Here is a 14,973-nt window from a genome sequence, read left to right on the forward strand (position 1 = left end):
GTGAATGCCTGTGTATGAGTGTAGGAACAGATGGATGGATGAATGGATAAATGCTGGTATATACCTCTCCCTCTACCACAGCATCTCCCGGGGCCCTCCTGGTTACCAGATCACCCACTCTACTGTAGAAACGGGAAAGCAGGTATCCAACCAGGTCTGATGAAGAGGGACAGTAACACCTGCTCTCCCGAGGGCGGGGATATGGGGCGAGGGCAGGACTATGACACTTTTTGTCTTCCCAGATATTAACAGTTTTGGGGTGGGGGGTCCCAGCAGGGAACAAACAGTCCTTCTATCCCAGGCACTTATCTCTAAGTAGATCCCATAAGCACCCTCATTCCCTGAGGTATCCTGGGATCTCGGACAGAGGTAACTTGCAAACCTTGAGATCAAAGAACCTGCCACAAGGTCACATGGCTAGCAAGCGACAGCTAACACGGGGTGTAGCCCATGTTGGCCACTAGGGTACCTAACAGGTCATTAAAGTTGTCTGCCTGTTCATGGTCACCTAGGAGGGAATCTACAGGCTTGAGAAGTTTCCTCAGCCCATATCTGTGCTTCCAGGACAGGAGGAGTCTTGTTGGTTCACACTACTAAGCAACCAACGTACCGAAACACTTGTCTCCTCAAGCATGGTGCTAGTGGGCAAGTCTCATAGGCCAAGCCAAAGTCCAGGCTGAGGAACAGAACCTGAAACCCAGACCTAGAGACGTGACCTGGACTGCACCCTATGGTTTGATTCCTGGTCTTGCAGGATCTGAATTTTATAGGATGCTGATTTTGCACGTTCCTGTAGGTCAGCAGATCCAGACCATGAAATTGTGGGCTGTAGTGGTGGATAGAGCTTAGGCTCTGTACCCAGAGCTGGACTTAATGTGACCATCTAGCTGGCCCGCCTATTCCAGGTGTTTGGAGTGTGAGAAGAGTCCTTCCACTAGACTTTACACACACACCCACGGTCCCCGTGCCCAGCGCATACCCAACGCAAGTCCAGCAAGAAGGTAGTGACTGTCACCCCACAGAAAGGCAGTAAAGATTCTGTGGATGAAAGAACTTCCACAAAGGCTATTCCTTTGAGCTAGGCCCAGCCAGCTGTCTGCATCAAGAAGAGGCCCTGAGTCAGGATATGGCTGAAACCCCATCAGCGAGTGTGCAGGAGCGCTGCCCAGCGTGTGGCCGGCAGCCGAGAGCCTTCACTGTGCCTCTGCCTCTGCTTTACTCCCCTCACCTGCTTCTCTACCCCACACCTGTGTCTCCCTGGCAGGCATTGAGGCCCGCTGGTGCCAGGCATGCTGGCCAGGATAGTCTCAGCCTTTGGCCGGCCCATTGCCAACCTCTATGGTTTGGGAAGTTCTCAACTATAAGAACAAGAAGCACCTTTAAAAACTCGTCTTTTTTTTTTTTTTCCTTCTCTGAAGAGACTACATATAACATAAGAGTAAACAGAGAAAGACCTGGGGCTAGAAAGGCCTTACAAGAGCCATAAGGATGGGAAGAAACTACCAGAAGCCTTGAAGGAATGCTTGGCCTTGGAAAAGAGCTACTACTGTAGATGTGCCTTGTAAGGTGCTTAGTGATGGGTTTTAACACTCCTCTGACTTCTCAGAAGTGACTGCCCTTGGATAAAACACTCACCCCGTGAAGAGCCTCCCTAGAGGGTACACACACACACACACACACACACACACACACACACACACACACACACACTGTGACCTTGATGCCCTCCTGGGCCACTGTCAGTACTATTAATCCTTCTGTGTTTCTCACTCCTGCATCAGACCCCTCAGAGATGGGTCCAATGGAGTCTTCCCTACCCTCACTGAACTGAGCTCACGGCAGATCATCCAGCAGGTACTTAATGACACAAAGCTGACTGCACTCTGGTGCATTTGGAGCATCAAGTCTGATCTCCTTCTGCTGTGACATCTGGACTTTCCTCGGTAACAGTAAAACTTTAGGAAGGTGAATTTTACCCGTCTGCCTTAGAACTCTCTTGGAGGAAGTTCCTTCATGAGTCTAACCTAAAAAGCACGTGCTATTGCTCCTGAAAGAAGAAGGCTCCAAGAAGTGTTATTTATTCTGAGTTTCCTAAACAGTGGTTCAAGGCATGGCTTTCCATCTCCAGAGATGGCCAGTGTGTCATATGGCCTTGTTCTGGCATCCCTACAAGAGGGTCCCAGGCACTCCTTCCAAAATGGTCCCCCCTGCCTTCCTGCTCTCCTTGGAAATGGTTCATATCCCTGAGAATTCACTGTGCGCTGTCTACATGCACACCACTCAGGTCAGGGTTAGCCTGTTATAGCTGTCTTGTTCCCAGGCAGCCGTGCCCACCACACCACAAGCTCAGCACATGTCCAGCCCTGGATCAGGTGCTGATGCTCTGCACATAGCTCGGTAGGGGCAGCCAGGCCTGGTTACCAGAAGCACACAGAGTCATGCGGGTGCTGGGTAGGAGGCGTGTCACAGGAAATGCAAGCCGGCCAAGCAATCTGAATGTCGGGAACACTGGAGGAGTGACTGCTTAGGAGGGCGACTGGAGGAAGGGTTTCGGCAGCTGAGGTCCAGAGTTATAAGAAGGGCAGATCTGTGCATGGAATGCTTTCAGTTCCATGTGGCTGGTTGCTATCACAGCACTGAAGGATGGGGTTCCCATGGAAACCACCTTTGGTCCATCTTTGGCTCAAACAATCTGCCCTGGACCTTGGATCCTCCATTTGAGGTGTGAGGTCGTGCTGGCAATCTGGGCCTTAGCCTAGAGCAGGGTGCTGGAGCAGGCCGTGGATAATTGGTGAACTGAAATACCTATTGGGTGTAGGACACTGGATTCTAGTGGCCCAGATCAGCCCTTCTTGGGTCCTACCAGGCTGTTAGTGGGCTGGTATTTTGTCAAAAGTGATGCGCCTGTGACGGTATGTGGCCTGCGCGCATGCCTGGAGAGTATCTGTGGTCCCATCACCATCCATCCTAGGTTCCCTCACCTCTAGAGGGAAAAGCCAGCCATAACTGTCCTCTGGTCCTTCTGAAAGCAAGACCTGGAGTCCAGGAGAAAGTCGAGGCGCCTCTCCTGCCCCCTGGTGGTTAGTGGCAGAGATGCAGGTCGCTGCTCTGTTGATGACTGATCTTGTGAGGCTCCGAGGCTGGAAGGCCGGGCTATGTTAAAAAGCCTGCAGGGGGGAAGGGGGGAGGGTCGGCCGCAGCCCTGCGGCTCTGTCCCTAGAGTCTGTTGCTTCCCATCTCCAGGTGTCTTGAGGCGAACCACCGCCTGAAGCTGGGACGATAATGGTCTGAATGTATACTACCACTGTCAGAAAAGAACCAAAAGGACCAGGTTTCAGAAGCCAAAATACGTCCGTATTCCCAGGCTGCTGGCTATGGTGGAAACAGACCCACACTGCCTGCCCCGCCCGCCCCACTGGGGCTGGCAGGAAGAAAGATATGTGTGGGCTGTGGCGAGAGGGAAGCGGTTGGCCACAAGGCTCCACCTGGGCCCTGGCTTCCCAAGCCCAAGAGGCCAAGCGCACCACCTCCCTCTCACGTGATGACACTGGCAGGTCCCTGGGAGTTCACTTCCAGGCTCTTCCCAGGACCCTCCCTGCTGGGTGACTTGTCCCTAGCTTGGGCCACGGGAGACGGCCACCCACCGCCTTGGCGCGTCTGCGCTCACTCGGGTGCCTCTGGGAGGCCGCGCAGCTCTGCACATCTGCGGTTTCCTCCTGCGTGGCGCAGAGCTGTGAGCAAGGGACCGAGAGGGGATGGGGCGAGAGGCAGCCTGCAAGCCATCAGAGTTTCCTTCTCGCCATTGGAGGGAAAGAGAGGTGGTGCTCATTATTGCCACCTCCCCGGCTGTTCCGTCTCCTTACGTAACCCCATCCCTTAGGAACGACCCGAATGGTCTAAAAAAAAAAATCAATAAATAAATAAAAATAAATAAAAAACAATTTACAGTGAACCCAGGTTGGCAGCAACAGGAACCGATCCCCGAGGTCGGATGGACGTGGCGCCTTGGCAGCTGCGTCCCCCGAGCACTTCGCATTTTGTTTTGTAATGATCGAGCCGCTTTCTGCAGCTCTCGGCGGCGTCCGTGCCCTGGGTGGGAGGGGACAGGCATGCTCGCCATTCTTTCGCCCTCATGCGTGTCTCCTTTCTTCGCCTTTGCAGAACCACACGATGAGCCAGCACGCACAGTGAGGGACCTCGCGACAGGACACCTCTCCGCAGAAGGCTTGCCGGAGACGCCGTGGGGAGGGCCATTTGAACATTACATCCAATCAAAGTGTCATTTGCAACCCAGATGTAAAACTCTAATGATTTGGCCATGAGGCGCTGCTATTATAAGCAGCTGGAAATGAATATTAATGGCAGAGATTAAAAGTATTCCATGCTCAGTGTTTTTTATTGTCCTGCTACAGCTAGTGTGCTTTTAGAGTTTTCGCCGCAGACTACATTTCTAGTGTTAGAGAAACCTGCTTTTTTGAGGCTATTGTCCTTTGTTCCTTCATGTATTATATTGATAGTTTTTTTTAAAGGATTAGTGTGATTTTTTTTGCTTCTTTTCTATTTCTTTCTTTCTTGTTTTTCTTTCTCCCCCTTCAGTTAACTACTTTTTAATTGAAATTCTAGGTAATTGTGCATCGTGATGTGATTGCTTGGCTATTGTCTGAATATTTCCTTTTAATTTTTTAATTAAAGACTAATGCTTTGATTGGATTTGCCAGTTCACCGGACAGTGATTAAAACTCTGTAATGAATATAATCGGTTTCCGTGCAACTGGATGGTCTGCTTTTAAATGTGACTTGATCTGACTGCAGTAACTAGTTCAGCTCAATAAAGGGAATCCATGCGTTCAGCAACACTGCCTGGTTCTCTCCTCCTCAACCCCAGGCCAAAGGGGCTGGCAGGAGGTGTGTCTCTGGGGAGTTCCCATGGGCTCACACAGGCCCCTGGGGACTCCATACAATAGACTCACAGAAAGAAGTACTGTAGAAGGCCGGATGAGCTACCGGGGCCATTGAAATTAGAGAAGAATCCACAAAGATCAAGTACTCTGCTCTTTTCCTTTCTGGATCGGGAAACTGAGGCTCAGGGCCCACTGGGGAACATCCATGCTGTTCCCTTACTGCCTCTTTACTGGGATGGAGGAGGATAGGCTGGCCCCTCCAGGAGCCTGGACAGCAGAAAGCACCTGAGCTCTACTTTGGGCCAAGGCATAGAATGTGAGGGGAGAGGGCAGCAGCTACCCGGCTGTGTGAGGTCCGGGGCTGGTTGGCTCCAGAGCTGAATTAAGTGGAAATAGGTTTCCAGCCGAGACCTGTGACCCGGGTCAGGACAAGCAGGTGCTCTCGTTGGAAAATTCTAAAGGACAGGGCTCAAAGGCCGCGTGCAAAGCCCCAAGAAGGCGGTGCGAACCTCTGGCCTAATGACCCGGGCCCTGCCGCTGCCTCAGGGCTCACCCCGGAACTCCTGCAGTCTTCTTGGGCTGCCTCCCCACAGCTATCTCACACCACTTTATTATCACAGATCGCCGAGCTGGTCTGACTTGCCTATTCGAGGCTGGACCCTGCGCAGGGAACCCTTTCTGGCTCATGTTTCACCCGGGGCAAGGACAGCGGAAATGAAGCAGACAGATTGCACCTAATTATAACGTGATAGCGAGTCAGCGGAATTTGGAGCAATTAGGCTTCTCATCTTCTAGGGGGTTCCTAGCCAGGGGTTTCCGGTGACCTGTAGGAGGCCCTTCCTCCTTCTTTCTACAAGGATTAGGGGGTAGCGGTCTTCTTGTTGCAAAGCGAACTTTGGTCTACAAATTCACTCGGGGACCTGCCCCTATCCATAGAATGAGAATGTCGCTTTAAAACTCAGGTGGGCTCAAGGTGGGAAATCGCAATATTTAGTCCCTGTGGGGGTTGGCCGTTTCAGAGATCTCAAATTTGGGTCGTCGCAAAGCTTCCTAAAGTGGCTCGGTCTGGCTCGGTCGGGCCAGGATGCACTGGCCGCCTGCAGGCAGTGCGGGGAGCCTTCCGGTCAGGTCCCCGGGCTTAGCACCTCGTTCCCTCGGGCGCTCTACAGCTCCGGATTTATCCGAGCCCCATGCAGCCCAGGTGAGCCCTCAGTAAGTACCAACAGAAGATGTGATTTGACGGTTGGTGGCGTAGGGCTAAATTAGTCACTGCCCCCATTAAAAATACAGCGGGGGGTTTAAGAGCTTTTCACGCCGAGTGGGAATCAGCGGCGAAGCCGGCTGCTGCCTTGGGTAAGGAGAGAGGCGGCCTGGGGGACGGCGAGGTAATGAGGTTTATGGCGGTGACAAGGCTGCCAGGGAACCCTGCCGACTCCCCTCGCCCAGCCCCATTGTTCTCCGCTGGCTGTGCCCCCAACGCGGCAGCTGAGCGCCCCTCTCCACTTCCTGCGGGATGGGGGCTGGGACTTGCCTTCACTGCTGTCAAGCGGCGTTGGGGTGGGGAGTGGGGCAAGGCTATAAATCAGTGACTTAGAGCTGAGTGAGTCGGTTCCCCAAGCAGCCCCGGCATGCGTGTGATGGTGCCTGTGGCTCGGCTGTGAGCAAAGTGAGGCCGGGTCTTCTCTCCAGGTCACCTTTAGCCCGGAGGTGCAGCCGCAGCTTTGCATTTGGATTTGGGGGAAGCATGGCTAAAGACCTAGTTTCAGGATAGGTGCATCTAGAAGTGTAGACCATCCAGATTCAGTCCAGGCAGAGGGATTCTGCCCAGGGTTGGCCCAGGAATCCTGGGACCTATGTCCCTATTTTCAATATCCTCTCAAAGCTTCTGGAAGCAGGAGGGTAAAAGTTTTGGTCACTGAAGAAACTACTCTAGAAAAGTCTCTAGTGTGTCCCCTTCCCCAACCAGAGTTGTCCTTCTGACTCCTGGTGTGATTACGTGGGGTTCCTGTCTGAATTTCTTCCTTGTGGGTGAGTTCTTTGGGGGTGGGGTGATGGGCACTCAAACTTTGACCTAGTTTCCCTTTCACCCATCCATCTGCCTGCTGTTGTCTGACTGTTCCTGTGTCCCAGGTACCACCCAGGAGAGGGACCACAGATGAGGAGGTAGATACACGTGTCCCTTTTCCTCCTGTAGCTACCCTCTGAGAATGCCCTCCAAAGAAGCAAGCCACCAGACGCCCAGCAATTCACAATCGCCTGTGGCCTGATGGAGAAAGGCAGAAGCTGTGAGAGATAGGTGGAGACCCTTGTGTTTGATGCTGTCAAAGAGGCCTTGCCAAGGAAGGGACCTGAATGGAGACCTGGAGAATAAAGGGAACCCTAGAAGTCACACAGAGGAAGAAGAGGGCTCAGTCTGTGCAGAGCACTGATCTGGAGTAGCAAGCTAGGGGCTGCCTCAGAGATCTCTGTCACCTCCTCTCTGCTTCAGACGGTCTAGTAGCAGTACAGAGAAGTTCTGAATCTGTGCAAGGTGACACACTGGATAGGACTGCAACTGTACCTTAGTGTCCTGCCCTCTGCCTTAGATGTCTGACTCCTATCAATATTTTATTCCAATGTAATAATGATGATAATCAGGTGACATAGAAAGACTGCTAGTTTCCCCTTAATAAAGGAATTGGTTCCAAGCTCTCTGCCTCAGAGAAGTACAGGTATAGATTACATATCTAATTTCTAGAAGTTAGGTGTGTCCATAGTCTATCAATATAATATCACCAAAGGCTATGAAAATTATAGACATATGTCTTGAAGGAGAAGAAAATGAGGGGCACTAGTAAGAGGTGTGGCCCTGTTGGAGGAAATGTGTCACTGTGGCTTTGAGATCTTCAGGGTATGACAGTCCACTGCTGTCCCCTTCAGGGAAGATGTACAACTGTTGACTCCCCCAGCACCTTGTCTGGCTCGGTGCCATGCTTCCCACCATGGTGATGGTGATAGTGGACTGACCCTCAGAAAGTGTAATCCAGCCCCCATGAAATGATTTCCTTTCTAAGACTTGGAATGTAGACTCAGCAGCTGGAGATCTGGGTGCTGCCTTGAACGCTTAAGCAAGGGAACTGGAATATAGCACCAACCACTCGGTTTCTGGTTCTTCCCCCATCGTATGCTATGCTTAGTGGCATAGATTGAACAAGAGACACTGTAAAATAATTTGCCTCACAAAAGCTTGTTGACGGTTGAAGCAACAAGCACAGGGTCACTATTCTACCATTTACACTTGATTTTGGTCCTCTAAGGCTTGCCAGAAGAGAAGGATCGTGAGTTACAACCCCTGCAGATGCTAGAAACAGGAGAGACTCCTGACTGCTGGCAACCAGTGAAGGTCACATACATCTCTCTAGCTGGGTCTCTCTCTTCTCCAGCGAGCTACACAGATTTGCTGTCTTCTCCCTGCTCCCTCCAGCTTTTCTCCCTCTGTGCTGTGGTGGGATTGCATTCCTTTCTGGATCAGAGTAGAGCTTTTGCTTTTACCGTGAGCCTGCCATCACCTCATTCCTGGATGTGGTCACTGAAAGGCTCACTTGAGGAGCAGCGTTTCAAGGGGAAAGCAAATATCCCAATACGTTATATAATTAGCCCCAACTCTGGACCCCTGCAGTTGGTTCCAAAGACCTGATAAGTTGGTTCTGATAATGCCTGCAGGTCAGCCTATCACTGAGTGTGTACACATTTAATACCTGTCTGTCGATTGGAACCTGTATCAGTCAGGACAGGCTAGATTATGGCATGGAACAGAAAAGTCCCATTCTCAGTGGCTTCTACTATAAAGATTTACTGCTCAATCATGCTCTATGGCCATCCTGAATCAATCCCCATGGGCCTTTCTTCAGAGACGTTTAGAAGTGTGGCTCAAAGAGCAGCCAGCACTTTAAATGTAGTCACTAACCCAGGCAGGGGACAGGAGGATCCCAATGACAAATCAGTACTCTTGTGATTGGGAAGTCTCTGTACTCCTTCGTTCTGGCGTCCATCCACACAGAGAGACACATACATGGCCCCATTCCACCACAAACGACCTTCAGGGAATTGTGTGAGCGCGCGCATGCGTGCGTCTGTCTGTCTGTCGCCTAGAAGAGAGGCCGAGACAAACTACAAGATTGAAGAGCCTGGAAGCTGGTGTCGCCAGTGCCAGCGCACACTACGCAGCAGGTCTTAATTTACCTCATCCAGAAAGTGAGCGTGAAGGTGAGTGAAGGATAGGACGAGAGAAGCGGGCTGAAAAACCGCTCAGAGTCCAAACTGCTGCAGAAATCCATCGACTTGGGTTCGAACAATTCTGTCACTCATTAGCTGTGCACCCTCAAGTCAGGCGGTGCGTCCACAGCAAACAGTATACTCAGTTGAGCTCGCGGAGTTGTAGTTCTGAACAAGGGCAGGATGACGTCGGGCTCACTCAGGCCCGGGCACCGAGCCTAGCACCGCGAGGATCTCCTTTAATCACATGTAGCCTGTACACTGACCCGGAGACCCCGGCACCTCGCGGCCCGGAGCACCCTGCTGAACTAGCTCCGCCCCCAAGGCCTGCCCTCAGTTCCCGGACTCCGGATTTGTCCCGTCTGGGCGGCACCGCCCACCAAATGGCCCCGCCCATCCGCGTCCGCTGCTGCTAGCGGCTGAGCGTGGGCTACGCTGTGTGAACTTATTTGTGGAGTTATTAATTACTGAAGGGCACAAGCCGTGCTTCTGTGCATAAAAATATGTTTGAGCAGTTTCTACTTAAACTTTAAAGAGAACGTTAATCAATTTTATTTTAACAAAATGACCTTAAGCAGGGGGAAAAAATTGGTGTTATTTGCCCAAACAGGCAAATTAATTTCTCTCTCTTGAGAAATCTGAGAAGCTTCTAGAAATAGCTATGCATAATTTACACCTGCCGTGGCCGCTCCTAGTTTTAACGCCAAGCCCAGGCCGAGTCCCATCCAGTCAAATAACACAGAGGAGTCCTTGCGAAGGCCTTGCCAGGCCCAGTCAAATCACCTTTGGTGACCCTGAAAAGAAATGCTAAGGCAAAATGGTACGCGGCAGTCTGTGAGGCCCGCCAGCGTCGTGAAGATCACTGGGAAGATGAAGGTGGCTACCAGATGCCACTCCCCAGGAGGCCCTGCAGGCTGCCTCTTGGGTAGGTGACCCCTGCCTCATGGTCCACCTCAAGCCTGAGGCTGAGAGGCCAAGAGCCCATCCTGTTAGAACTGTGTTGTTTCCACTTCGCTTTGTAGAATTGTATTAGCTGTGACACTGCCAGTCTCAGGTCTGAAGGAAAACACGCCCCCACACACACACCCTCCCTTCAAGCACCCGCCACCCCAACATCCTTCTGTGAGATTTTGAGAGAGGCAGTTCCAAGAGGGTGCAGTGAGGTCTTTTATCTCTGCTGTATGTCTAGTACCTAGATCAGTGCCAGGTCAAATGCTTGCTGAAGAGGTAAATACTCAGAAGGGAGCATTTCTTAGTGTTAGTGTTACTGCAGTGGACTAAGAAGCCCCAAAGAAAGATTGCATTTATTCAGTGTTTTGGATAAGGTTGCTATTGCTGTACTTGCTTTTCGCTATGACCGAAAGCAAGTTGGGAAGAAAGAATTTATTCACCTCATACTTCCACATCATAGTCCATCGAAGGAAGTCAGGACAGGAACTCAACAGGGCAGAATCCTGGAAGTAGGAGCTGCTGCAGAAGCCACAGAGGGGAGCTGCTTACTGGCTTGCTTTCCATGGCTTGCTCATCTTACTTTCTTATAGAACCCAGGACCATCAGCCCAGGGTGGCCCTACCCACAGTTATCTGGGCTTCCCTTATCAATCACTAATGAAGAAAATACATACAGGCTTGCCTACATACCAGTCTTATGGAATCGTGTTCTTAGCAGAGGCTCCCTCCTCTTTGATGACAAGCTTGACTAGCTAGCTTGTGTCAAGTTGACATAAAACTAGCTAGCATACTCTGTCACTACCCTGTCACCTCGCTTAGATCAGCCAATGAGAGGACAGACTGATCTCCCTCTGAAGCCATCCTCCTGTAGATGGTGCTTTATGGTGTTTATTTACAGCCAGAGACCCCATCCTGAGGCAGACTGGAGCAGGCTGCAGACTGGGGAGGCAAGTAGGCTCAGGGGAGGGCAACCATGCCTCCTGCATGGCAGCCCCAGTGCCCTTTTGCCCCATAGGAATACAAACTCAAGTTGCAGACAGTCAAGCAGAGAGGAAGAAATGCAGAATTTCATGGGAAATGTCTGAATTTTTAGTACTACTTATGCTAGAGTCTAATTAAACACACACACACACACACACACACACACACACACACACACACACTCACAGTCAAAACCAGAAGCAAACCCTGTGTGTGCCTAAGAAAAGCATTCCAAGGGTGACCACTTTGCGTCCTCTGGAGAATGGTAAGAGAATGTGGTTCAAACCTTGGATGCTGGTCAAGAAGCAGGCGAACGAGTGACAATTGCCAGATTGAGCAGCCACCAGGGAAACTGGGTTCGCAGGTCGGGGAAGGAAGTGGGAGGCACATCTCTGCGTCTTCCCTAGGATACAAATATTCCCTTCTCTGGTCTTTCAGCCCTCCAGGTGATTACAGCGAGATGCTTGGCTGTCTGTATGCCTCAGTTTCCCCATCTGGAAAGCTCTCCATAGGTGTGAGCACTTGACAAGATAATATCAGAGGCATTTAGTATGCAAATGTGGCCACCCATATTCCTGCATTTGACTGAGGACCAAGAAGGACCAGAGGCACCAAGAAGCAACAAGTATCAAGTCGCTCGGAAAGCAGCCTTTTCCCCTGTGATGGTTTGAATATGCTTGGCCCGGGGAGTGGCACTATTAGGACCTGTGGTCTTGTTGGAGTGGGTGTGACCTTGTTGGAGGAAGTGTGTCCCTGTGTGGGTGGGCAATGAGATGTTCCTCCTAACAGTGTGGGAACAGTCTTCTGCTGTTTGCCTGTGGAACAAGATATTGAACTCTCAGCTTCTCCTGCACCAAACCTGCCCGGAAGCTGCCATGTTCCTGCTTCGATGATAATGGACTGAACCTGAACCTGTAAGCCAGCTTCAATTGAATGTTGTCCTTATAAGAGTTGCCTTGGTCATGGTGTCTGTTCACCACAATAAAACCCTAACTAAAACAGTCCCTGAGCCTCTGAGGATTGCCTCATGACTGGTCTGTGCTAGAAACACTTAAGAACTAGTGAAGACATTTCAAGACTTTATGTTCCAATACATGGGTCTCTGTGCTGTAACAGCAAACAAGGTCTTGCTTTGCTTCTCATGAAGAGGGACAGGCATTGGGGGTGGGGATTGTTTCTTCCATTATTTTGGGCACTCTTGTTAATCAGTGTTCTGTAACTATAACAGAATACCTGAGAGAATCAGTTTACAAGGAGAAAAGGTTTACTCTGGCTCACAGGCTCAGAGGTTTCAGTCCATGGTCATTTAGCTCTGTAGCTTTGAGACCTGTGGTAATGCAGAAGATGGAGGGTGTAGTTTATGGTGGAGCAAAGCTGCTCATGTCACTGCAGGCAGGAAGCAAACACAGGAAGGATTGGGATGGCAGTGTTCCCTCTACAGGCAAATCCCCAATGACCTAACATCCTTTCACTAGGCCCCACCTCCAAGATTCTCCCACCTCATTGTAGCACCTTGAGCTGGTGACTAAGTCATTAACGCATAGTTCGGAGGCCAATCAAGTAAGGTTCAAACTATCACAGGGTCTGTTCCTTCCCTGCCTCAAGCTTCTCACCTATTAGAGTACTGAATAAAAAGCCCATCTCTTATCTTTAAGGCTCTGGATATATCTGGGGCTTCTTTGGAAGTCCTGGGGATTGGGACAGGGCTTATGACTGTCCTGTTGAACCCAAATATAGAAGAAAGACATCTGCACCTCAGACTGTAGAGAAGGTGGGATGTGTTGCACTTAATGACATGCTGAACACCCACAGGACAGTTCTATCTGCTGGTCATCCAGAACACCCCATAAGGATGCAAGAAAGAGGGCTGGCAAGGTAGCTTGTATGAGAAGACACATGCCATCAAGTCTGATACCTAAATTCATCCACCAGACTCTGGCAGTAGGAGAGAACTGACTCCAGGAGGTTGTCCTCTGGAGTATCTGGATCATGGATACCTGTGGCATGTGTGCAAGGCAGACACATATACACACAGTAAGCATATAAATGCATATAAAGTATCCTTTAATAAAAGAATGCAAGGGGGAAAATCATCCCTGAAAATATGGCAAGGAAATGTTTTCTTAACAAGGTTGAAGTTGGACTTGACCTCTTGAGGGATGACTACAGACTGGGCTCACGACTCCATTCTACTCCCTGCCACCATGCTCCCCAGGGCTATGGGTTAGCCCTGCCTCCTGGCACTTTTGTCTTATATTACATTTCTCTTCTCATGAGCCCTAACAGATCCTATATTTCCTTTAAGGCTTAGCTCAAGTGCAGCACCCCTGAGAACACTCACTACCTCCCCTCAGGCAGATGCTGGGTTTGTCTGTCTGTGTGCTTTAATCCTCCTGGCATAAAATAAGTCACAGCAGAACCACTGAACTTCTGATATCCCTAGGGGTCAGCCTTCATTCTCTTCCTTCATTTGCAGCAGGGAGAGCTAAAGTCAAGTCGGCTGTGAGAATGAAGACATTCCAGACGTGTTCTTCCAAAAATAGTCCATGCACATCACATGAGCACATGCATTTGCATTTATGTCTCTTCTCTCACAAGAATTCAACAAATTATCTTAAGACTTTCTCTTCCTGTTAGTATATTGTAAGAAGGTTGATCATTTCGTATTCCTTAGTGGGTGTAGAAGATGGGTGGCTATTTGAAACAATCTATTTCACATTGAGCATGGAACCATCTATAGTGTCTCCTTAGTCCTCTGTTGATGCCCATAGTGTCTGTAGTGATGTCCCATTTCATCCCTAAGAGTGGATGTTGTGTTTTTTCAGAGGCTCATCAATTTCATTGATCTTCTTGAGGACCCAAATCCTTGTTTTATTAAATTTTATGTTTCAGTTTCATTGATTTCTCCTATTATTTCCTCCCTGTTTGTTTTAGCTTTATTTTTGCTGTTGGGTTTTTTTGTTTGTTTGTTTTTAAGACAGGGTTTCTCTTTGTAGTCTTGGCTGTCCTTGAACTCCCTCTGAAGTTCAGGTTGGTCTCTGACTCAGAGATCTGCTTGTCTCTGCCTCCTGAGTGCTGAGATTAAAAGTGTGTGTTGGGTTGGGGATTTAGCTCAGTGGTAGAGCGCTTGCCTAGGAAGCGCAAGGCCCTGGGTTCTGTCCCCAGCTCAAAAAAAAAAAAAAAAAAGTGTGTTAACCACAGCTGACACCATTTTTTTAAGTACTTTTTTTAAAGATGTATTTGTATGTGTGTGTGTGTGTATGTGTGTGTGTGTTGTGGTTTTGTGCATATGGGATTACAGATATTTGTAAACCCCTCAAACTGGGGTTCAGTTGGGAACTGAACTTGGGTCCTCTGGAAGAGCAGCGAGTCCTCATAACTACAGAGCCATCTCTCCAGCCTCATTTTAAGGTTCTTGATATGGAGTTTAGCTGGATGATTAGAGACCAGTGCTCTACGGGTAGTTGAAAGAAGGTTGCTAAAAAGTCTGATGACGGTTGTCTAGCTTCTCATTTGCAGTCTGTCATTTGACTTCACGCATTTCGAAGTTCTATTGTTTGGTGCCTAAACTTTTAAGATGGTCTTCTCTGTGGATTGATCATATTTGCTGTGAAGTTTGTGGAGCTGGACGCTAATGTAGCCGCTTGCATTTTCTTTTGATTAATGTTCAAATAAGATACCTTTCTCATCTTTGCATTTTCAGTATGCTTGTATCATATTTGACACAAGTTTTATGTAGACTGTTGATAGCTGTTTATTTGTCCTATTGCTCTTTCAATTGATGTATATATATATTAATTGAAATCAATATATATCAGTGTAATATATGTATATATAAATGATATAATTTGAATATATGTATTTATTTAATATTATTAACAGAGGTA

General features: G+C 49.4%; 1 protein-coding gene and 1 long non-coding RNA gene across 7 annotated transcripts in view; both read left to right on the top strand.

Moving 5' to 3' along the window:
- Zfp423 (zinc finger protein 423) overlaps window positions 1–4,854 on the top strand; it is a 298,489-nt gene extending 293,635 nt beyond the window's left edge. For 4 of the 5 annotated variants that reach the window (XM_087595328.1, XM_087595332.1, XM_087595334.1 and 1 more), the window contains one exon: window positions 4,162–4,854. In XM_087595328.1, coding sequence (XP_087451454.1) covers window positions 4,162–4,191 — 30 coding nt within the window. In that variant the 3' untranslated portion in view covers window positions 4,192–4,854. The remainder of the gene's footprint in view (window positions 1–4,161) is intronic. The other variant, NM_001393718.1, reaches the window with a different exon arrangement.
- Window positions 4,855–5,965: 1,111 nt separating this feature from the next.
- On the top strand, window positions 5,966–12,085 carry LOC134483301 (uncharacterized). 2 transcript variants are annotated; one of them, XR_015643570.1, is made up of 3 exons: window positions 5,966–6,113; window positions 7,096–9,146; window positions 11,525–12,085. It is a non-coding gene; the product is annotated as an uncharacterized LOC134483301 (long non-coding RNA). The 2 variants fall into 2 exon arrangements; XR_015643571.1 differs by having other exon boundaries at window positions 6,003–6,102.
- Window positions 12,086–14,973: the final 2,888 nt, after the last annotated feature.

This window comes from Rattus norvegicus, chromosome 19, assembly GCF_021556685.1.
Source record: "Rattus norvegicus strain SHRSP/BbbUtx chromosome 19, alternate assembly SHRSP_T2T, whole genome shotgun sequence".
Lineage (NCBI taxonomy): Eukaryota > Metazoa > Chordata > Mammalia > Rodentia > Muridae > Rattus > Rattus norvegicus.